Raw genomic sequence first — 22,542 nt, 5'->3', positions numbered from 1 at the left:
GGAACCGCCAAACGCCGTGCCGTAAAAGGAGGTTATAAAAGCGGATTACTGGGACTGACACGATAGACATGAAGTTAAGTGGGAGTACAAGACTGGATTATGTACTCCTAACTAGGTTAGCATTAGTATCTCCGGGCCACTTGAGAGGAGAAGCAACTGAAAATGTACGGTCGTACTCTAATGGATTAATAGTAATTAATCATTAGCTTTGACAGTTGTTCTCCAGATCAAGAAAGTCTGAAAAGATATGACGTATCAGATGAGATGCGAAGTGACATGAGAATCGATTATTGCACTTGTTCTAAGTAAAAGTGGGAGACTGAAGGATATAGTCCTTCGGTCTGAAGGACATGTCCTTCCGAAGGAGCGTCCTTCGACCAAGGTGCCAATGCATACAATTTGTCAGTTAGGATAACGATGACTTTATCCGAAAGATCATTTAGTCCGGTTCAGTCGGGAACCACGAAAGAACATTAAAATGTGCAGACACATCCAGCCTTGGATGAAGAGGTCCGCCCTCACCTCCTCAATAGACCTCCCTCCATATATCCATTACGGAGACGTTACAATATCCCGGATATACCCGTTAGGAGGAATTACGATACCCACTTTTATGGTGGCAGCTCTGTGCATTACCACATTAAAGATGACATCTCATCACCAGGTAACAGTCGACCCAAGAGACTATAAAATGACTGCACCAAGGATGACACAGGGAATCTGGTTATCAACTTATACACCCGATATTCACCGGGCATCACTGTCGATGATCGAATTACGGAGAAAACACCCGACATCCAAACATTGGATCATATACAACACAACCCACTACTTTCTCTCTCCTACAGAGTGATCAACTAGTTATCAACGACACTTCTTCTACTACCATCATCTTATTATCTCTCTGTGGTCGATCGATCCATCATCCATTAAACAACCTACTGAAGGATATAGTCCTTCCGTCTGAATGAGATGTCCTTCGAGCAATGTGACAATGCATACAATTTGTCAGTTAGGATAACGATGACTTTATCTGGAAGATCATCTAGTCCGGTTCAATTAGGGATCGTAATGCTTAGCTAGAAGCCGCTTACGATCGTCGGATCACTTCGGTAATCCGCGGCTAACATAGACCGGATCCTATAACGGGTTACACTAAAGAGTGGTAGCTTGATCGAAGAGAGTTGACTCGCGGCATCTTGCCTATAGATGGATATGATCCAGTCTGATAGTGCCAAAAAGTTAGAAAGAATCGGACTCGAAAGGGGAACCCGAAAAGGTGGAAAACCCCACTTATGGGGTGTCCTCGTCAAGCCCATTAGGGAGTTGATCAAGACCGGCCATAAGAGTAGGGTGGACCGGCCAGGCCGAGCCCATCTAAGTGGCCGACCACACACTAATTAGGGGAATTCCTAATTTTAGTCAGAAAGAGTTCTGACGTGTTTATCTTTTCTAGGAGTCTTATGGAAACCTAATTGGACCCAAATTCTAATTAGGGTTTCTCTATATAAGGTCATTAGAGAACAGAAAAAGGATTGGATTTTTCTCAGGAGAAAACTTCATCTCTCTCACAATATACAACTAAGTGAAGAGAAAGTGTTGTCGAGAAAAAACTCTCAATCTATCTATGGAGTCAAAAGAAAATGGTTCTTCTTCTCAACCTTCAATGGAGTTCTAGCAGACAACAAAGAAGGGAGATCAAGTTATTTACTCGGGTGTCTCAAGTAGAGGAACGACAATTGGAGCTCTCATCTTCTTCGGGATAAAGTTATTGGAATCTTTTTCGTGAGAAAGCGTTTCCAGGTATTCTACTTTCAGTTTCTAGTTCATTATTAGTTCATGTATATGATCCTGGATAACTAGTGTTATCGTATGATGATTGAGATTCCGCTTACAACATTAGTTAGATGATTATATGTATTAGATACATACAAAACCCTACACCTACAACTGTTGTTATTCGATCAAAAGGAGGGCGACCTATCTTTCTCTCTCCTAACGACCACTCATCAAAGGAGGCGACCTATCTTTCTCTCTCCTGACGAACTCATCAGAGGAGGGCGACTTATCTTTCTCTCTCCTGACGACCGCTCATCAAAGGAGGGCAACCTATCTTTCTCTCTTCTGACGACCGCTCATCAAAAGAAGGCAATCTATACTTCTCTCTCCTTGAGGCTAATTTGTCAGAAAATAACGTTCACACTTCCTAAGCTCTGTCTTTGGTTTATTATTCGTATTCAATATTTGTCAAGTTCACTAACTTGACCGTTGGAACCCCCTTAGGCCGACACCATCCTGGTGTCCCAAAGATCTTACTGTCACGTGTGTTTCGTCTCTTGTCACAGGTTAAGCCCAAAGACGTCGTCGGTGCCCGTAAAAATATTAACAGGTGAAGGTCTGACTTCCGATCAACGACCTGGTCTTGCTGACCCGTTATTTCAGCCCCTCGCATGATTCACATAAAATATGTGAATTACAAATCCCTGTATAATGTTGGATGGTGTAGAAATGAACACTGGGATGCATACGCATCAGGATATATGCACAACCTCGAGACATACAGGCACACCATTGAGGCGTTGTCAACCTCGAAACATACAGGATATATGCAAACAACATGTTCTTAGTCAGGCGTCTGCTAAAAGGAATCTACCGCGCTTAGTGGACACATGCATTTTTGCAATCTCAACCCTTGGAGATAAGTTTGGGAGGTGTAATCTTAGTTATTGAAGATAAATTTGGGGGTATAATCTCCAACATTTGAATAAGTTTGGGAGATTTAATCTCCACCCTTAAAGATAAGTTTGGGGAGTGTAATCTTAGTTATTGAAGATGAGGTTATATTCTACAAAAAAAAATATTATCATGTGTTAGCTAATTAGTTTTGCAATGACTTCTTGCATTTAATAGATGATTTCGAGATGGTGGGTGATTTAGGGAAATAAGATAATTATCCAGGTTAGAAAATTTTATAGAGAAGATGTGAATTTTGATGAATTTTTCGGGGTGCAAAATTTTTAAGGGAAACAAACCAACTTCTTCTTCCTCGTCTCTTACCATCAACTCGGCTACCACCACCAACTCCGGTCACCACCTTTAACTCCGGCCAGCACCATTTCCTATTCTTCTTCATCTTCTCTCTTCCAATAAAACTTCAACCTCCATTCATCTTTCTTCTCTTTACTCCTCCCTCTCTATTTCTCTCTCTACCCCTCCCTCTCCTCTTTCTCTCTTTATTTAATCTGGTGGAGGGGAGGATCCCCTTCGCCGGAAAGCCGATCTGGTTTGATAAAATCCCCAAACCAGATTCGGCTAGTGGTTTGGGGTTCTCCTAAACATGAATGATTTGGGAGAACACAAAACCACCATGATAGTTGGGAAAACCCCAAAACAATGTTGTTTTCTAGCGTTTTTCGCCAAAAAATGGCTAAATAGTAAGAGATTGAAGAGAAAGAGAGAGGAGAAAAGAGAGAAGGGAAAGAAGAGAGGAAAACAATGGTTTCCCTCTAACAATCAAAAAAAGATGAGTCAACTGAAGTTGATCAATTTTTTAGAAAGCCTTTGCACCCTGGATATTTTTCTTATTTTCCCAAATCACCCACCTTTTGAGATTGATTTTAGAAGAAGCTATTTGCCTAGGCAATTAGTTAATTATCCCCTACGCCTATATGTAGTCATACGCATAAACATTTTTTACATTGCTTTTATATTAGTTGAAATATATCATATTTATATCTCGTTGAAGAAAATGTTGTAAAGCAATCCCACATTTGAGGTGAGACGGAGTGTGGTGCTCCTCTTAAGATGTTAAACACCATTCTCTAGTGAGGCCTTTTAAAACCGTGAGGTCTAGGTGTATCAAAGCGGACATTATCACTAGCAGTTCAGAAGGTTGGTCTGCATCATCGTATAACACGTTTTCAGCACGATTCGCTCTACTGTTATGTGGTCTAGGGAGGGTGTGTTGTAAAGCAATCACACATTGGTGGTGAGATGAAGTTTGGTGCTCCTCTTAAGAGGTTAAGCACCCTTCGGCCTTTTAAAACTGTGAGGCCCAGGTGTACCAAAGCGGACAGTATCACTAGCAACCCAGAATGTTAGTCCGCATCATTCTATAACAAAAAACACATTGTTTCTCAGTCCTTTCTTTTTCTCGTTCTCTATATTAGCAATACTATAGACTTGTATAACTTTTTCCTCTTCAAATGTCTTTCTCCAACAGTACTAATGGAGCAAATTTGTTAGCTTTTATTAACTTATATTTTAACTTTACTAGCTTAATTTTTTTTAAGTTCAATAGTGATGATTTTTTTTATAATTCCAACTAAACAGTTGCCCGAAAAACTAAAACTTTATTTGCACAAACTTACAGAAAATAAACATACTAAAAAATTTCGGTTATAATACGAGATTATTAGGAAAATGATTTTAACAATGAAACTAAAAAATGAAAATGATTTTAACAATGAAAATTTCAGTTATTATCGCGAGCCAAACAACAGAAATATAAATATATTTCTAAAAAATCATTCTCTTAAAAAATATTTTTCTAAGACATTTTTACCTAACTATTTTTCCTTTCACCTATTGTAACCACACACACCACAAATTTCAAACATGGAAGACCTAAAAGAAGAGAGTGAATTATCAACAAATTCCACGTTCGGAGGCAAATTAAGTCTGACGCTATCAAGAAGTATAAGTATTCACTATAGAAAAAAAGTTTCATGCTATCAAGAAGTACAAGTATTCACTAAAAAACATGATGAGCAGAAAGCATCATTCATGTGTCAGTACACAGGAACTGCAGCTAATCTGATGCTGCTTGAGCACCTTGTGTCTAAAGATATCAATATGGGGGAGGCGGCGGATACGCGCCAGGATATGGGCCTGCAGGTATTGAAGCAAGCGATAATAAAGAAAACGTCAAATATATTAACTGAAAGAGAAGTTTTAGACTAGAGATCGTGAAAAGCTACGAGTTTTTATATTCAAAAGAAAGAATTACCTGGTGGGTAATAAGGTGCGCCTTGTGGTGGAGGTGGATAGGGTTGTGGAGGGTAAGTAACAGGTGGATATACCTGAGGATAGCCAGAATGTTGATGAGGGCAAGGGTAATGAGATGATGATGGGGGTGGTGGATAAGCTGCAGGATTAGGAGGATATGACGGATATGGAGAAGCCGTTGGATACGCCATTGCCGGAGGAGGGTAAGAGGATGTCGGTGGAGGTGGAGCGCCATAATATGAAGATTGTTGTGGCGGGGGAGCACCATAATGTGAAGACTGCTGTGGTGGTGGAGCGCCGTAATGTGTGGGTTGTTGTGCACCTGGTGTTGTATAAGGTGGCGCTGACGGTGCAGAGCTTGGTCCATGTTTCTGTCATGCCCAACAAAAAGAAGCATACGAAAGTGAATTTTATTCCAACTAGTTACACATTTCAAAAAGTCTAGCAGGGGAAAGTGTATATAAGCAACTTACAGCTGAATTATATGAGAAGCATTTTTATCATATGAACTAGTGTGCTTGCTGTAATGTTGAATCAAGCAATTTAATGCTAGTGTCATATAAACCCTCATTAAAGGTATCTTTTGTTTTTTTTCTTTGTCAATTGATATTATACATTTAAGCAAATGTAATGATACCCCTTTTCACTATGTATTCCTGGATAGAGATACTAAGTAGATCTCAAATGCTCTCAGTTAGTCATTGCTCCTGTGAGATATTATTGTAAGTACATCTTCGGTGTATTTTGCATGCAATCTAGCACGGACGTAAGAGTTAGACTCGGGATTCAATCCCAGCTCGGCTGATTTGTGAGATATCCTTCGTCACTCGAGCATCAAGAATAACTTATATAATTGCAAACATTTATCCTCCTCCCCCTCTGTCTGAAAACCTCGACATAAAAGGCACAAAACTAAGGGGTGATCTTGAGTGGAGTTTACTGAGTCGAGCTTGGCCCATGGGGAGGAATTCAAGTTACTCGGTTGTCCAACTACTTGGGGCAAGGACCATAAAATAAAACTCTTGATTTAAGTAATTTGTAACGTAAAAATGGGCGCAAAAGTAAGATTGTAAATTTAAGTAAGGATAATAGTACAAAATAGGTAAACGTTCGGCCGTAGCCTCGCACTGGGATATTTTAGGTTGCCTTATCTAAAGCCTTGTAAAGGCCGAAAGGTGTTGCACCGCAGTTTAAGCACTAGAATATTATTCTCCATTGTGGATCAAACAATTGATATAAAAACAAAGGTTTTGCACTAATAATGGAATGCAAACATGCAAGTAGTATACGATAGATATATTGAACTTACACTAGCACTTGAATAATGCATGATTAGACGAACATCTCCCGCATACCTGAAATGGGAGAAAATTATCTGTTTTCAAGACTAATTTACACGAGGGGAAGAACAAAAAAGGAAGATTTGTCAGGGTTTTAGCTATTATATATTTATATTACCTGCCACTTTTAGTTTGTAATGTCCAAGGTGCATCATCAAAACCTTGAGAAAGAACTTTTTGGAGCTGAACTCTATAAACAAACATAAACCAAGAATCAAAATAAAGAAAGAGTTCCAAAGATGTCATCAAAAGTTAGGGTTAGGGTTTTGAGATATTTACTTCCCACTGCCAATGAAGTCATCATAGGTTAGGGTATTGCTATTCCAAACTGCAACACTAATCTCTCTAAGACCTTCAATGAGTGTGAAAACGAATTTCTCTTGAAAAGTAGGGTTTTTACCTCCATCTAATCTTGCCAGAATCAATTTCCCCATATTCAAAAAATTGATTCAGAACAGAACACACACACTAGAACAAATCAAATTTATGAAATAAAGTAAACCAAAAGAAGATAGATCTGAATAAGTAGACGGGTTAGGTTAATAAATTTACCAGTACAGGTTCTGGTTCGAAATTTAGTGCTACCATATTCAACAAGAACATAGGGATCTTGCCTTGAGATCCATTCAGTGTCTTTCAATTTATTACAACCAACAACTGAAACATAATTCAGATAGAAAAATAACTAAGAACACAAGAAAAACAATCAATCAAGAAAACAAAACCGAAGTATATACGAAGATGGACCTGGTTATGATGAAGTACATATATAGATATATATCAAATCTTATGGAATGAGTGGAATTGGAGATAGATTAATACCTGTAATTTCAAGAAGATGACCTTGAATCCCAGAAACAGACATGGGTATTTTAGTAGTAACTAATTGAAATCTCTTGTTGTGACAGAAGATGGAAAGAAGATAATGAGAAAGTTGATTTTGAAGTTGATTTAGGTTTTTGGGAGCGGATATTACTTGGAATTTGGAAGAGTCTGGTCCTTAATCGTCTGGTAGTCGTAGTACAAAGATTGTTGTTCGATTTTCCTTTATCTTTATTAATTTTTGCGCGTGAAGAAGTCTCATTTAATTTTCAACAAAAAAAAAAAAAAAAAAAAAAGTCTCATTTAATAACTATGGGGCTTACCCGCGTCGCGTGTTCCACAAGAAGCTAAATACCGAGTACATGACTTTTGAAAAGTAAAAGTCACACACGCACCCCATGACCCAAAAACTCCAAAATTGCTCGGAGTCTGTCTGACCGTAGTCAATTCTCGACTCTTATAGGCGTCCCCACTCTGACCTACCAGTATGAGGCAATGCTTTGGCTCTCCGACGGGCCAGTCCGTGGGTCTCCCGACATTCAGGTTCTCTATCTCTAGGTTAATATTTTTTTTCGAGCTTGGATCAAGCTCTCTCAGTTAAGTATCCCTTCTTCTTCTTCTTCTTCTTCATCTTCTTCTTCCTCTTCTTCTTCTTCTTCTTCTTCTTCATCTTCTTCTTCCTCTTCTTCTTCTTCTTCTTCTTCTTCTTCTTCTTCTTCTTCTTCTTCTTCTTCTTCTTCTTCTTCTTCTTCTTCTTCTTCTTTTTTTAAAGCTCTTTAAGTCAGCAAATGAAACAAGAGTCGTACGGGGTGCGCCTAGGTTAAAACCCTCTTGTTCTTCAGATCAAACTCTCTAGGTTTAAATCTCTGGGGTACTCGGGGTGCTTTTGGGGTCGTACATGCTTATGTCAAAATTTGTCAATCCTGGAATCAGTCTGAACTGTGAGATCGTGATGATGGATCTCGTTCTATTGATGAATCTACTCTTTTGATACCCGTTCCTGCTCTTGAAAATCTGCGAGAAAAACCTGCAAAGAGTTCGGAAACCTCTCTGACGCTCAAGACAGTTAGATTGTCCTTTGCAGTTAAAGAATTGAGTGTTGATTGAACCTTGAAGTTCTTACCTTCTTCAAGGTGATTTGACGCCCTTTTATAGATTGTTTTGGACCGACTATTAATAGAAGGTGTGGATGGAACGGCTCAGATCCATCGTTCGAGATTGGGACTACTCTTCGGTAGTTAAGAGATTTAGGGTTTCCTCTTTGAATTTATCTCGTATCTTTGTGTTTAGGATCCTTGATAGATATCTTGCCGAGTTGATAGATTCTCTAGAAGATGGTTCCTCCTTCGTGAAGGATATAGTCCTTCGGTCTGAAGGAGATGTCCTTCGGCCAAGATGGCAATGCGTACAATTTGTCAGTTAGGATAACGATCACTTTATCCGGAAGATCATCTAGTCCGGTTCAATTAGGGATCGTAATGCTTAGCTAGAAGCCGCTTACGATCGTCGGATCACTTTGATAATCCGTGGCTAACATAGACCGGGTCCTACAACGGGTTACACCAAAGAGTGGTAGCTTGATTGAAGAGAGTTGACTCATGGGAGCTTGCCTATAGATGGATATGATCCAGTCTGATATACAGCTTAGTTGAGAGAGATGGTTTTAGAGAAAAAAACTCCCAATCTATCTATGGAGTCAAAAGAAGAAAGGTTCTTCTGCTCAACCTTCAATGTAGTTCTAGCAGACAACAAAGAAGGGAGATCAAGTTATTTACTCGGGTGTCTCAAGTAGAGGACCGACAATTGGAGCTCGCATCTTCGTCGGGATAAAGTTATTGAAATCTAGTTCGTGGGAAAGCGAATCTGATCTGTTTCACCGGAAGCGTGAGTACGGAGTGAATGTAAAGATCGTAACGAGTAACTAGGAAGAACCGGATAACCACACTTTGATAAAGTTGTCACCACAAAGTGATAAAGAAACCGGTTGAGCTAACACCACACTTGGATAAAGTTTCCACCACCAGATGATAAATATGCTTGAAATCCACCACCAATGGCTCTTCCAAAAACAGAGGATAAAGGAAATGATCTAAATAGATCCAAAGTCACAAAAGACTCTACAATTTCTCAAATTCGTTTTCTGCCTTTTTCCATTGATAATAAGCCTCATTATATAGAGGAGAATACATTAAAAGGAGTCATAAAAGCTAATCTACATGCATAGGAACTAGATACATTGGAAACAACCTAGTTTGAGTGCATGAATGTAGAAATAAAAGTCTAAACTTAATGTAGACTTAATAAAGTCTAAACTTAAGCTAATTTACATGTTTAATTTTAATTGGCCGCGGCTTTTGGGAATAACAAAAAATCTCCGGGGCATAAAGACCAAGTCAATGGAGATTGATAAGGGACCATATTTATTTTCTAGCCCAAAAATAAATCCGATTGGCTTGTAGTCCTTAATATTCATCTTCACCTTCACCCACAAATTCCCTCCTTCAACCACTACAATAATTTCTGGCAACCACCATAATTTCTGGCGATAAGCCACCACTATTTTTATTCTCTCTCCTCTCTATCCTTCCTTCTCACACTTAGGTGGTGCAAAAAACAACGAATGAAAAAGAGACGCCAAATAAACGAAAATTTTTTTGACGAGAAAAGAGAAGCATTGATTAGAGAGATGAATTGAGGAGTTGAGAGAAGGGAGTATGATCGATGTCTCCACTATCACTTGCCACCACAAATTTAATTTACAACAGTTCCTTCATCTTTCTTTCTCTAGTCTCTAGAAACCCTAATGTTTCTTGCAAAAATCTATGATGAGTTTAGTTTTTGTAAAGAGAATATGAGAAATTAAGAGAGTAACAGAGAATAAGAATTTAGAGTTGGTTTACATTTTGTTACTAGAGAGAATCTAGGAAGTGGGAGTCTGTTACATTTAGGGTTTTCATGGTTTTTGGGTTATAGGGTATCACATTAGGGTTGTTATTTTTAGAGAAAGAAAGTGTAGAGAGAGAGAGAGAGCGAGAGTAAATAGGTACAGGAAAAAGTTGAATGGAAGAGGAATGAGAACAAGAACATCAAGTAACTTTCTCTAAGAAAAAACAATGGATTGTTTAAGAAAGCTTAAGAGCTTTGAATGTTATGTGATGATGAAGTTGACTTATTATTTCCTGTAGTCTAGGTTTTATCAGAGATTTTGAGTGAGACCAGTGAGAGGAGATGAAGGGAGGGGCGGAGAGAATAAAATGTTGGGGCGGCCGGAAATTATGGTGGTGGTAGGCGTTGAGGTAAAGATGAAGATTAAGAACTGAAAAACAATCCAATTTATTTTTGGACTAAAATATAAATATGTTCATAAAGTCAATCTTGACTGATAAAGTCTTTATTCCCCGAAGATTATTTTTTATTCCCTAAAGCCGCGGCCTTCTAATTTAAGTGATGTCCGAGTTTTCACACCACTAAACTAAATTTTTATTGCTTTTCCATTTAGTGAGTAAGAAATTTATTTATTTTTGTGTTGCCAAACAACTCCTAAGAGACTAAGACATAGAAAAAGGAGATTTGAGCTCAAAGATGAGGGAGAACTGAGAAGGGAAAAATGATTTTAACCCGTCGGAGGTGGGAAAAGAATTTGTCACCCCCTTTTTCCCTTGAAAATCTATTCAGTGGAAAATTCTGAATCGATTTTCTCATCTGATTTTCACGCGTACCAAACGTGTCCTAAATGGTGTTATTTTTTGCACTCCAACTTTCTATGTAAGCAACCAATCCGTCATCTCTTCTTCAAACAACAATAATCATGGTTTGGTTGAACTCTTCTTCTGCAATGACTTTGGTGCTTCTTATCATTTTCTTCACTTACCTAGCTTTATCTTCAGCTTTAGACATGTCGATCATCAGTTACAACGAGAAACACGGCGACAAAGTAAGCCCTAATTTGAGAACCGAAAAGGAAGTATTAGATCTTTATGAATCATGGCTAGTGAAACATGGGAAAGTTTATAATGCTTTGGGTGAGAAAGATAAAAGATTTCAGATTTTCAAAGACAATCTGAAGTTCATCGATGAGCACAATTCAGAGAATCATTCATATAAACTTGGGTTGAATAATTTTGCCGATTTGACTAATGATGAGTACAGGAAGATTCATTTGGGAACAAAACCTAATTCTGAAGAAAGGGTTTCTTCTTCTTCTAGGGTTAATACTAAAAGCAATCGTTATGCTTTTCGTATGGGTGATAATCTGCCGGAATCTGTCGATTGGAGAGAGAAAGGTGCCGTAGTTGATGTCAAAAATCAAGGAAGCTGCGGTTTGTCATCTTTACTTTTTACTATTTTTATTTTTATTTAAATTGTCAATAATTTATCAATTTTTGGTTGTAGGTCCTAAAGTTAGTCCAAATAGTACTGAAGATCCATTCCTAACCCAAAAACGAACCAGAGTCCTAAAGAAAATTATTAATCTATATTGGTCCAAAAAACTGTTCTTTGTGTAGAAATGTGAATCTCCAGAACTTTTTTCTTCTGAAACCTCCATGCTGACCTTCTATATATACCCACCACCGGTTTAGGAACCTTTTGGTCATGTTTGGCGCACGGGAATGGATGTGATTCCCGGGAATCACAATCCAGACTTTTGTTTGGCGCACGGGAATAACGTGAGAATCGGAAATATGATTCCCCATAAAGGGGTAATAGACCTAGGGGGGAGGGTGGTTTTGTGATTCCCATTCCTGGAATCATGTTTGTTAATATTTATGGACATAAATATCCTTAATAAAATATTAGAATACCTAATTTTAGATTTGTCTTTAATATAAATTCAACAACTAAACTAGGCTTTCCACCACACAAGCTCTCTATCTCTCTTGGTTGTCTCTTTTGTTTGCAACGCCACCTGAATGCCGTCTATATTGGGTTGTTAGGCTACTTTGAAAAAAAATAAACCCTAGATATACAAAGTTATTTAGTTTAAACTTTTTTTATGGGATTTGCTATTAATAAGTATTATTTAACTTTAGATAAATTTTTATTTAGGTTTATGAACAAAATTTTATTTTAGATAAATTTATCAAGACCTATATTTATTTTAAATAGATCTTTAAACACTACCCCTTTGGTGTATCGTGTTACTATTTCATACCTAAGAATTTGAATAAATAATACTGATTTTAATATAAAACAAAGTTGATGTGTAATTTTTGTAGTTTAAGTAAGGATAAAACTGAATTTTTACAAAAATTATATTCCTATTCTTGTACGAACCAAACACCTAATTAGGATTATGTCAGGAATCAAATTCTCATTTATGGTCATACCAAACATCAAACTACAGTAATCTGATTCCCATGAAATCACATTCCATTCCCGCGTGCCAAACATGGCCTTAGGTTTCTTCTTAGACTCATTTTCAAATGGGTTCTTCCCTCTTCTTTCCCCATACAGTAGGTTTCATATAATTTTCTCTATTTTCTTCGTTCATCTTGTTTGTTTTGTTTCATCTTCTTCATTCATGTTTTTAGTTTGGTGTTCAGCTTCTGTTTAATCTGGTTATAGTTTTAAAACTAAATCTAAAACTTTTTCTTTGTTGTTTCTCACTAATAATGATTGTTTTATTGTTTTCGTGGTTGTGTATTCACCTTTAATGGATTTTTTTGGTTTACTTGGTTGTTCTGTCATTAATAATTTGCTTATTTATCATTGTTTTGATTATCTTGGAGTTTAATCGAAATCATGAAGTCATTTTTAGATAAGCTTGTTATTTGTTTTGTTTTTAATGAATTATCAATAGATAAAAGTTTGTTGTTTTTGAGGTTTATTGTTTTTCAAAATACAAAAAGTACAGATTTGATCTATTTTTCTCCTTTTCTCTCTCATCAAATTTTGTTTAAGTAATATTAAGGTTTGGGCAAAGCCCGACCCGACCTTTATGAAAGAAAATCTATTAAGGTTTAAGTAATATAATTATATTCTGTAAGAACTTTCCTTTCCCTTAAAATTCTTAGGGATTAAAGAATGTAATTTATATCCCATAAATTTTATGGGAAAGTTTTTAATTTATTGTTAGGTAAGTTTGCAATCTTTTATATTTGTTTTCTTTTAGGTAAGTTTTATGATATAAATAATACTCAATAAGATCTTTTCTTTTATATTTGTTATCTTTTATTTTTAGGTAAGTTTGTTTTTTTCATTTATTTATTTTTTAAAAATTAGAATCTAGTGCGATGGGCCCGACCCAACATTACTACAACCCGGGTCGGCTAGGCCGACCCAACTCGTTCTGTTCCCAACCCGTTAAGCATCAACACGTGAATCCATGTGTATGGTTTCAAATTTATTTTTGGCGCCATGTCTCTATCATCCACTTGCTTGGACCTTTGGCTGACAAATTGAATATCACGCCAACCCAAAAGCTATTTTAAATTGTGTTGAGCAAAATAAATATTGGCGATGTTAGTTTTTATATTGACACACGCAAAACCTTTTTGCTCCGGCTATTCATAAATTGCTCATTACCATAAAAAATAAAAAACAATCGCCAGTGCACATGATTTAGTAGGTTACAAAATATATTTTGCCGTTATTCGTGTCAATCACGACATTACCAAATATTCCATTTTCATAATTCAATATTGAAAGAACAACACATGTTTTGCTTTAACAATTCAAATACTAACCTGAACACAGTGCATTCTTCTCAAGAAAATATTCAAGCGTTTCAAGGCGTTTTGTACGATTTTAAGGGTTAATGCTTTAAGGTCTAGCTAGGGTTTTGATTATAAGTTATAGTTTATAGGTTTTGCATTTAAGTTACTGGTTATAGGTTTATGGTTTTTAATCTTTGAACAAAAGAAAAAGGTTTATGGTTTTTAATACTGGATATAAGTTATAGGTCTTTCTGTTTGGAGCTTTAGGTTTTGGGTGAAGTGTTCCAACAAAAATAAAAAAATTAACTAGCAACATATGTTTTTTTTTTAAACTTTGAATGAATATATTAGAAAGCAAAACTGTATATGTACAAGGGCTAGGGATAGGCTATGGAATCTCTCACGATATCGAAGCCTCCCAATTTACCACTACATCGCTAAAAGATACATTCTTATAATTATCAAGCTTCCTAACCCAAGAGAAGATAACATCTTCAATGTCTACATTGCTCGATAGGTTTTTTCCTTGAAGATGTTGGTGTTCCTATCGATCCATAAGTTCCACACTACAGCAGCCGGGACCAATTGCCGAACTTCTTTTCTTTTCTTCCTCTTCCAGAGCCCATCCCATTAAACCACCATCTGCTCCGCTGTGTGTGGACTACACCAATGGACTGAGAGTGAAGCACTGAAAAAACTCCATATCTCTGCAGTCACTTTGCACTGTACGAAAAGATGATCTATGCTTTCTTCTTCTTCTTTACAGAGCACACATCTGTTAGGCAAACAAAAACCTCTTCTTTTTAAAGCATCAACAGTAGGAACTTTCTTCAGGAGCAGCGACCAAAGAAAGAACCCAACTCTGGGAGGCATCGTTTGATGCCATACAATGTTGATATATTCAGGATCCAAAAGCTGGATATCACAGTCCAATCTCCTATAGCAGTTGGAGACTGATAAGCTTTTGTTCTCCTTAGTCCTTAGAAGCCCAGACTCTAGTATCCTGAATCTGATTATCCGACATGCTAGCAGAATGTAAGATCGCCAAAAGATTGATATACTGATTCACTTCCAAATCATTCAAGTTTCTTCTCAGATTTATATCCCAAGATCGGGTTGCAAGATTAAAGGCGTTAGAAACCTTGGTATCCTTCTGAAGAACGATGTTGTAGATATCGGGGAAGCTAAATCTGAGAGGCTCAGAGCCTATCTAGACATCAGTCCAGAGTCTTATCTTTTCACCGTTACCTAACTTCCATTTAGTGATGTCGTGGTAGGTCCTAAGGTTGGAGACAATACCTTTCCAAACCCCGCATCCATAACTTTCACGTTTACTGATGGTAACCCAATCCTCATACTCCATGCCATATTTGCTCTGAATCACCCCTTTCCAAAGTGAATCGATATCTTAGTCCATCCTCCAAAGCCATTTCATTAAAAGAGCTTGGTTGATGACTTTTAACTTCTTGACCCCTAGACCACCCTTTCTCTTCCTCGTGCAAATAGAATTCTAAACAATCCAATGCATGCTCTTCTGATCTTTGAAAGTGTTCCACATGAAGGAACTCATCTTTCTATCAATCTGTTTTAGAATTCCGGTAGGGATTGTAAAAAGTGATAGAAAATAAGTTGGAAGAGCTTGAAGAACTGATTAAATCAGGGTAATTTTCCCACCTTTAGATAGCAGATGGCCTTTACATGATGCCAGTTCTTGTCGATACGTTCTAGAACCGGGTCCCAGAGCTTTTTCGATTTATAATTCTCTCCTACAGGTAGGCCTAGATAGGAGGTTGAGAGCTTGCTTACTTGGCATCCGAAGTCCTTGATCTTCTCATGGTTCATGTTATTATCACCAACTTCCTTGTTTCCTAGGTACATTTAGAAGACTGGAAGTAAGAGATAATGGTTCCAACGTCTTTAACCTCAAACTTATCTTCTCGTCCACCATCTGCTTTAACTCTCCGGCCATAGTTATCCAACCCCCTGCTTTCTTTCCCATAGGAATACAAATAGATTTTTTACTGTTATCTCCCTCTCCAACCCTGTGAGCCCAGATATACTCCCCTCTTTGATTAAGCATACTTTCCCATAACCGGAGGTTAGAACCATCCCTATACCTAGAGATTTTCCTTATGGTGATGTTCTTGTTTCTATCCTTCGCCATAGCCTCTCCATGAAACCAGAGAGGCTGGACATACCATCCGAGGGTAGGTCAATCACCCATTCTCTATAAAAACCCAACTCTGCAATAGCAAATCTACCATTCCTTAGCCTATAGAGGAGAGGTCGTTTATTCTCTATTCTGACACACTTTCCTTTCATGGCTGTTTCCAGTGACTAAACGGCGACCCTTAGCCTCCCCTTATGATGCAACTCAGGTCACCAGGCGGAGCTATATTGGAATCACAGATTCACGTGCAATGGCGTTAGCTATGGACTGTTTTCCTGCGATCTTAGGGGTTACTTAGTGTTGCCAGAAGTCGGTCGGAAAACTCGCCTGTGTCAGAGCTTCTCCCTCCTCTTAGGGGTTACTTAGTGTTGTAGCTTGCAGTCTTTTAGATTCCTATCCCCCTAGCAATATATGTTTTGCTATGGCAAAATAAGTATTGCCCTTAAAATTGAGTGTTTTGTTCGAGGTTTATGATTTTGATTATTAGGTATAGGCTTGTAGGTTATAAGGTTACGTTATAGATTATCATTATACGGTTTTAGGTTTAGGGTTTAGAATTATATGGTCTCACACCAATCTCGAAGCAATTCCAGCAAAATAGAAATTGCTAGGAGATGATTTTTATTACAAAATTTGTCATGCATACTTTGGCTTATAAGGAATGTGGTTCTCATGTAAAGCAAAAGTTATATTACAGTTAACAAAAACCAAAACTTTAAACCAAAAAGAAACTTGAAAACCAAGACCAGAACTTTGAAACCGAAACAAACTTGGCCAGAGCTAAATATTTAGCCCTTGTAAGTATGAAAACTACCATGACCAATTTCAGTTTGTTCTACACAATATTCAAATAGCTTTTGGTTGACGTGATATTCAAGATGTTAGATAAGGGTCAAATCAAGCGTCGATATAGACATGATGCTAAAATGTTTTTTGTAATCGTAAAGGCTAGGACCGTTATACCCTCTGATATAATGGGATTGGTAATTTAGCTCACTGGAGCTAATATCTTATATGATGTCCATTTACTATTTCTTTTTTGTTTACATTTACTATATTATTAGGATTTAATATATTATGTGTAATATATTATTTAAATTTATAATAGGAGTATACTTTTACATTTTGTTCTTGTTTAAAAAGAAATGTCAAAACTTACTCTTTTGCGAATTTATGCAAACCAAAGTTACTTTGGGCAAACAATTGGAAACCTAATATAATGAGCCTAAGGGAAAACCTAGTAGAGGTTCCAAAATGGGGGGCTCCCATATCATTTAGGGAGCCTCTTGGGTTCCCACTCCAAGAGAGGCTCCTAAATGAGGGGATTCTATCCAAATTTAATTTGTTTTCTGCGTGTATAATGTATGTGTGTGAGATTTCAATTCTAAATTTTGTATATAGAATTATTGGTTCTAAATTTGAAAATTAAATTCCAAATTTAGCCCAATTTTTAATCGAGTACAAATCAATTGCAATCTGTTTCACTGTTTGCCAGATTTCCATTTATTTGCAACTGCAACAAATGGAGTTTCTTTTCTTTGTTGGTTACTTAAAGAAAAAAAATCAACTAATACAAATTTTAACAATACGAATGAATTCATCTTTCCTTTTGTTCCTATTTTGGTACTTTGACTTCAAAATGTTACTGAACTTGTGTTTTTTCTATATAACTTGAAGGGAGTTGTTGGGCATTCTCAACTATTGCTGCAGTAGAAGGCGTAAACAAAATAGTTACTGGGGATTTGATCTCATTGTCTGAGCAGGAGTTGGTTGATTGTGACACATCCTACAACCAGGGATGTGACGGAGGTCTTATGGACTATGCATTCCAATTCATCATCAAGAATGGTGGAATTGACACTGAAGCAGACTACCCTTACAAGGCCGCTGATATGAAATGCGATCAGAATAAGGTCTTTTTCTTATTACATACAAATTTTAGTATTTCAGATAGTTTGTTTTGCAGTTTGATTGGAATCAGACTACCCTTACAAGGCCGCTGATATGAAATGCGATCAAAACACTGTCATTTTCTTATTACATATAAATTTTAGTATAGTTCCTTTTGTGGTTTGATCGAAATTAATTTGAGATTGTTTATTTGGTTTTGTAGAAAAACGCCAAGGTCGTTACTATCGATGGGTATGAGGATGTGCCTATAAATGATGAGAAGGCTTTGCAAAAAGCCGTAGCTAACCAACCTATTAGTGTTGCCATTGAAGCGGGAGGAAGAGCTTTTCAACTCTACCAATCGGTATTAGACTCTCTCGAAATGGCCATTGCTATAGTTATCAATCATTATATCGATAGATCATAGAATACTTGAAAATGCAAATAAAAATCTTGTCTTAACTAATAACTGGGCATTATTAAACCTAGATGTTGCATTATATTTTTTCGCTTAATCTACCCCTATATAGCCTATTTATATGCTGTGTTAGTTTTAAGATATTAACTGGGCATTAGTATGGGTTTCGGATACCACAACCTAAACCCAGAAACGGTGTGTCCGTGCTTATATATTCTTGTCATAACTGGGCTATATTAAACCTAGATGGTGTTTTTCGGAATTATTTGAAAATACACACAAAAGGCAGACAAAATCTTACATTATATTTATTGATGTGACTGTGAGTAGGACAAGTATCTGTGTATCGAAAATGAGCATCAATAATTGTCACGGCAAAAAAGAATTAAATAGGTGTGTCCATTTCACACAGGTTCTAAGAGTACTTCATTTGATCTGATAAAGCGCTGCTGTTGTGAGTTAGATCCCTCGGTTGAAATTTTAATAGAATTGTTTGGATTTGGATGATCTGCTTCTTTCTTGTTATAGAAGGATAGATCTCCTTCTCGAGATATAACTAACTAGCTATTTGTAAGTCTTCATATGAATGATTTGTGCACAGGAAATCGAACTTAAGATCATGGTCGGAGTACGTGTTGATTGAATAGTTGCATGTTTGTCTTTTATAGGAGATCAAACTTAATTACGTCAATAACTCTTCACTAACTTGGATATAAGTTTTGCAATTTCCTAGTTTGTTAAGGCAATACAAATGATATTTCCACTGCTTTCTTCTCTTCAGGGTGTATTTACCGGAAGATGTGGAACAGAATTGGACCATGGCGTGACTGCTGTTGGATATGGCACGGAAAATGGTAGAGATTACTGGATTGTGAGGAACTCATGGGGACCTAGCTGGGGAGAGGATGGGTATGTCCGGTTGGAGCGTAATTTTGACGGCACTAACACCGGAAAGTGCGGGATTGCAATGAAGGCCTCCTATCCAACAAAGAAAGGCTTTAACCCGCCGAAACCCGACCCTTCACCTCCTTCGCCTGTGAAGCCCCCTAGTGTCTGTGATAGTCACTACTCGTGTCCTGAAAGCACCACCTGTTGCTGTGTGTACGAGTATGGTCGTTATTGTTATGCGTGGGGTTGCTGTCCTCTTGAATCTGCAACATGCTGTGATGATCACTACAGTTGCTGTCCTCATGAATATCCGGTTTGCAACCTCGACGCAGGGACATGTCAAATGGTAAAGATGTTGCCAACTCCACTATCCTTTTCTTATTAAATTCAAATCTGAATTCTAGCTTGCAGTATTGAATTTACTCGAGTCAGATTTCAGGATTTTTTATTTTTATCTCACTCGTTATAGTGTGACTGCATGGGGTGATTTTGGGTCTATTTTGAAGTTAGTCTGAATTAAGAGCCCATTTGTCTAAAACAACCTGAAATGATTGTTGTGCCCCTGAAAAAACAATCAGACTCGGGCCTGTGAGTTTGTGACAATAAAAAACAAGTAACATAATCTTAGTCTCGGGCTCTTTTCCTGTTTGTGACTTTTCATAAATGTGTCACAGAGCAAGGACAACCCAATTGGAGTAAAGGCGCTGAAACGGACTCTTGCTAAACCATATGGAGAAATGAAGTATATCCATGCTTGAGTGGTGTGTTATTTTGTCAGGGCGAAGCGATAAAAATAGATAGAACTGTGTTGGTGAACTTTGTTACCCACCTTCGTCTATTAAAACACACAATCTCTGAACCCTTGAACAATTAAAATGGGTAGATTTGCTCACTATCCTTCATCAATTTGGATATCGATTATTGTGTATAGCATTTTAAAATTCTCTGTTGTAAAAACATGCACCAGAATTGTTGGCGATTGGCTTTACTTTCAATTTCCTCTGTAAATAGTGTCTTTATTTACCAGTGAACTCTATTCACTACTATTTTCATTTATCAGTTACAAATCTTCTTTGTTCATGCAGAATTCTCATATAGCTAGCTATCTTCATAATTCGTGAGATATTGTAAGAATTTCATTTACAAAGTTGTAGTTTGAATTAATGTTTTAGGGGCTCAGTGATAAGTTAAGGGTAAAGCTCAACTCAACACCAACAGTTATCCAGTCCTTCACAGATCTATTAGATCAACTCAGAAAGGAGCCTTCATCACCTTTAGGTCTATTAGTTATTTCTTTAGATCTATAAACTTGTATTTCTGCATCCGTGTGGTTCCATAGATACAATAATATTTATCAGATCTGATAATTTAGGATGTAACTCTACTATAACGGGAGGCAAATATTATGGTAGGAGGGCAAGTAACTGTAATTTTACATCACCAACTCTATTTTCTTTGTTCCTATTTCAATTGTCGTTTTTTTCATCGTTATAAAGCGTTATCATACTGTCGGCCTACCTCTATTCAATTTGATCGGCTACCCATTCCAATCCCACCCCTCTAGTAGGAATCAATTTAGGAACATTAATCGACCAGTTGTCGGTTACGTTTGCTTCTCGATCAGAACATTCATACAGAGCATTCTTCTAAACATTCCCTTCGACCTCGGAGGATAATCTATTTCTAATATTAATCTCCACCTTTGTCGCCTATTTTTTGATTCTTATCTCCTAGTCCACTTTTTGCCAATTACTTTTGTCTTTGGTCATCGTATTGAACTTTTTATTTAAATTCATTAACATTTTCACTTTCACTCTTATTTGCAATCCAATTGGGATTATTTGTTGACTTAGCTCGGTATTTATACTCATGCTATGACAACAATCCCAATTACCTGGTGTATGATTCATTTCTTTTCATTTAGACCCGACTGTGTATGGTCTCTTTGTTTTGAGAATACTGGCGGGATAACTTGGAATCATTTTCCGGTTCTCTCTTGCAGAAATCCTTGTTTCTGTTTGGAACTCTGGGTGTCTGTTTAATCTATTTTCAATGTTACAGGATGCTAGGTACAAGTTTTCTCTCTCGTTCAACCAGGCGGACTTCTAAGATCAAATTGCATACCTTTCTCAAGATGAGCTGTCAGACTTGGAAGCTGCATAATGAAGAATGATTTACAGATCGAAGGAGCATGCAATTTCTCATTTCTATAGTTTTGATTTCTATTTTGTAATGTAAACTGTTTTGAAGTTTAATAAATTTTATTTTCAACAAAAAAAGGGTTATTTTCCACATGACCCCCTAGTTTATGACCAGATTCCTGCGTAGCCCCCTAGTTTATCGAAAATACGCAGATAACCTCTTTTTTGCCGTTACCGTCCAATGACCGTTAACTTTTTTTGTCTCTTCCAAAGCTATACACCTCTTATTCTCTGACATGTCCAACTCTTTTTTTTTCTCTCTCTAAAAACTTTCTCTCCCTAAAACTTCTTCACCTAACACTTCAACCATAAAAAAATCATCATCATCATCTAACACTTCAACCATAAAAAACATCATCATCATCTAAAACATCATCATCATCTAAAACATCATCATCATCATCATCATCATCATCATCATCATCATCATCATCATCATCATCATCATCTAATACTTATCTCTCTAAAATTATCATCATACTCCCTCCGTCTCATATTAAGAGTCTCAGTTTCCTTTTAGAGATGTCTCATATTAAGAGTCCCACTTCCTTTTTTATCATATAAAATCCATCTACTTTCCCACAATGCCCTTACCTTGAGTCAACTATAATTTGTTGGAATTTGTTTTGCAATAAAAACACTTAAATGTTTGGTGAGGTGGGAAAATGAGGCTCTCTTGAATTTAGACTTTTTTTCTACAATAAATAAGGGTATGCTTGGAAGAACAAAATATGTGAAAAAAATTGGAGTTCCAAAACGGGACTCTTAATATGAGACAGAGGGAGTATAACACTTCAACCCTAAAAAAATCACCATCTTCAATATCTAACACTTCAACCATCAAAAACATCATCATCATCATCTAACACTTCAACCATCAAAATCATAATCATCACCATATTAACACTTGAACTATAAACACATTAACATGATCGAACACTTCAATAGTAACTCGAGAAAGACCACTTTCTTTCTCTAGTTTATGCCTCTAGATTCCATTTTTTTGCCACCCCTCATCTTTTCATAATCAGTTACCACGAAGGAGAAAAATCTAATTAACTCCCCCCCCACCCCCCCCCCCCCACCCAAAAAAAAAATAAAGAATCCTTACTTCGAATTTCAGATCAAGATGAAAGCCCCCAAATCGACA

At 37.1% G+C, this 22,542-nt stretch overlaps 2 protein-coding genes across 2 annotated transcripts; one reads left to right on the top strand and one right to left on the bottom strand.

Annotated features, from left to right (window-relative positions):
* Positions 1–4,515: 4,515 nt before the first annotated feature.
* LOC147544004 (Calcium-dependent lipid-binding (CaLB domain) family protein) lies at positions 4,516–7,599 on the bottom strand. The gene is made up of 7 exons (XM_086634743.1): positions 7,170–7,599; positions 6,900–7,004; positions 6,627–6,753; positions 6,466–6,537; positions 6,317–6,362; positions 5,009–5,378; positions 4,516–4,890 (listed from the first exon to the last, which is right to left on the bottom strand). The coding sequence occupies exons 1-7, from the start codon at positions 7,210–7,212 to the stop codon at positions 4,850–4,852; spliced, it is 804 nt and encodes a 267-aa protein (XP_086490869.1). The 5' UTR covers positions 7,213–7,599; the 3' UTR covers positions 4,516–4,849.
* A 3,112-nt stretch (positions 7,600–10,711) lies between these two features.
* On the top strand, positions 10,712–20,271 carry LOC147544003 (cysteine proteinase mucunain-like). The gene is made up of 5 exons (XM_086634243.1): positions 10,712–11,488; positions 17,673–17,908; positions 18,109–18,249; positions 19,085–19,537; positions 19,866–20,271. The coding sequence occupies exons 1-5, from the start codon at positions 10,978–10,980 to the stop codon at positions 19,947–19,949; spliced, it is 1,425 nt and encodes a 474-aa protein (XP_086490369.1). The 5' UTR covers positions 10,712–10,977; the 3' UTR covers positions 19,950–20,271.
* Positions 20,272–22,542: the final 2,271 nt, after the last annotated feature.

Source organism: Eschscholzia californica, unplaced genomic scaffold, assembly GCF_041429995.1.
Source record: "Eschscholzia californica isolate CP2 unplaced genomic scaffold, dmEscCali1.0.p SCAF_4, whole genome shotgun sequence".
Lineage (NCBI taxonomy): Eukaryota > Viridiplantae > Streptophyta > Magnoliopsida > Ranunculales > Papaveraceae > Eschscholzia > Eschscholzia californica.
The sequence above is the reverse complement of the archived record's forward strand: the minus strand, read 5'-3'. Positions and strand labels throughout refer to the sequence as shown.

Coding starts and splice junctions, on each gene's coding strand:
- LOC147544004 (XM_086634743.1), bottom strand. CDS start 7,212: ATGTCTGTTTCTGGGATTCAAGGTCATCTTCTTGAAATTACAG. Junction 6,754..6,899: donor TCGAACCAGAACCTGTACTG/GTAAATTTATTA, acceptor TGGCAAGATTAG/ATGGAGGTAAAAACCCTACT. Junction 4,891..5,008: donor CGCACCTTATTACCCACCAG/GTAATTCTTTCT, acceptor CAATACCTGCAG/GCCCATATCCTGGCGCGTAT.
- LOC147544003 (XM_086634243.1), top strand. CDS start 10,978: ATGGTTTGGTTGAACTCTTCTTCTGCAATGACTTTGGTGCTTCTTATC. Junction 17,909..18,108: donor TGAAATGCGATCAGAATAAG/GTCTTTTTCTTA, acceptor TTGGTTTTGTAG/AAAAACGCCAAGGTCGTTAC. Junction 19,538..19,865: donor ACGCAGGGACATGTCAAATG/GTAAAGATGTTG, acceptor AATGTGTCACAG/AGCAAGGACAACCCAATTGG.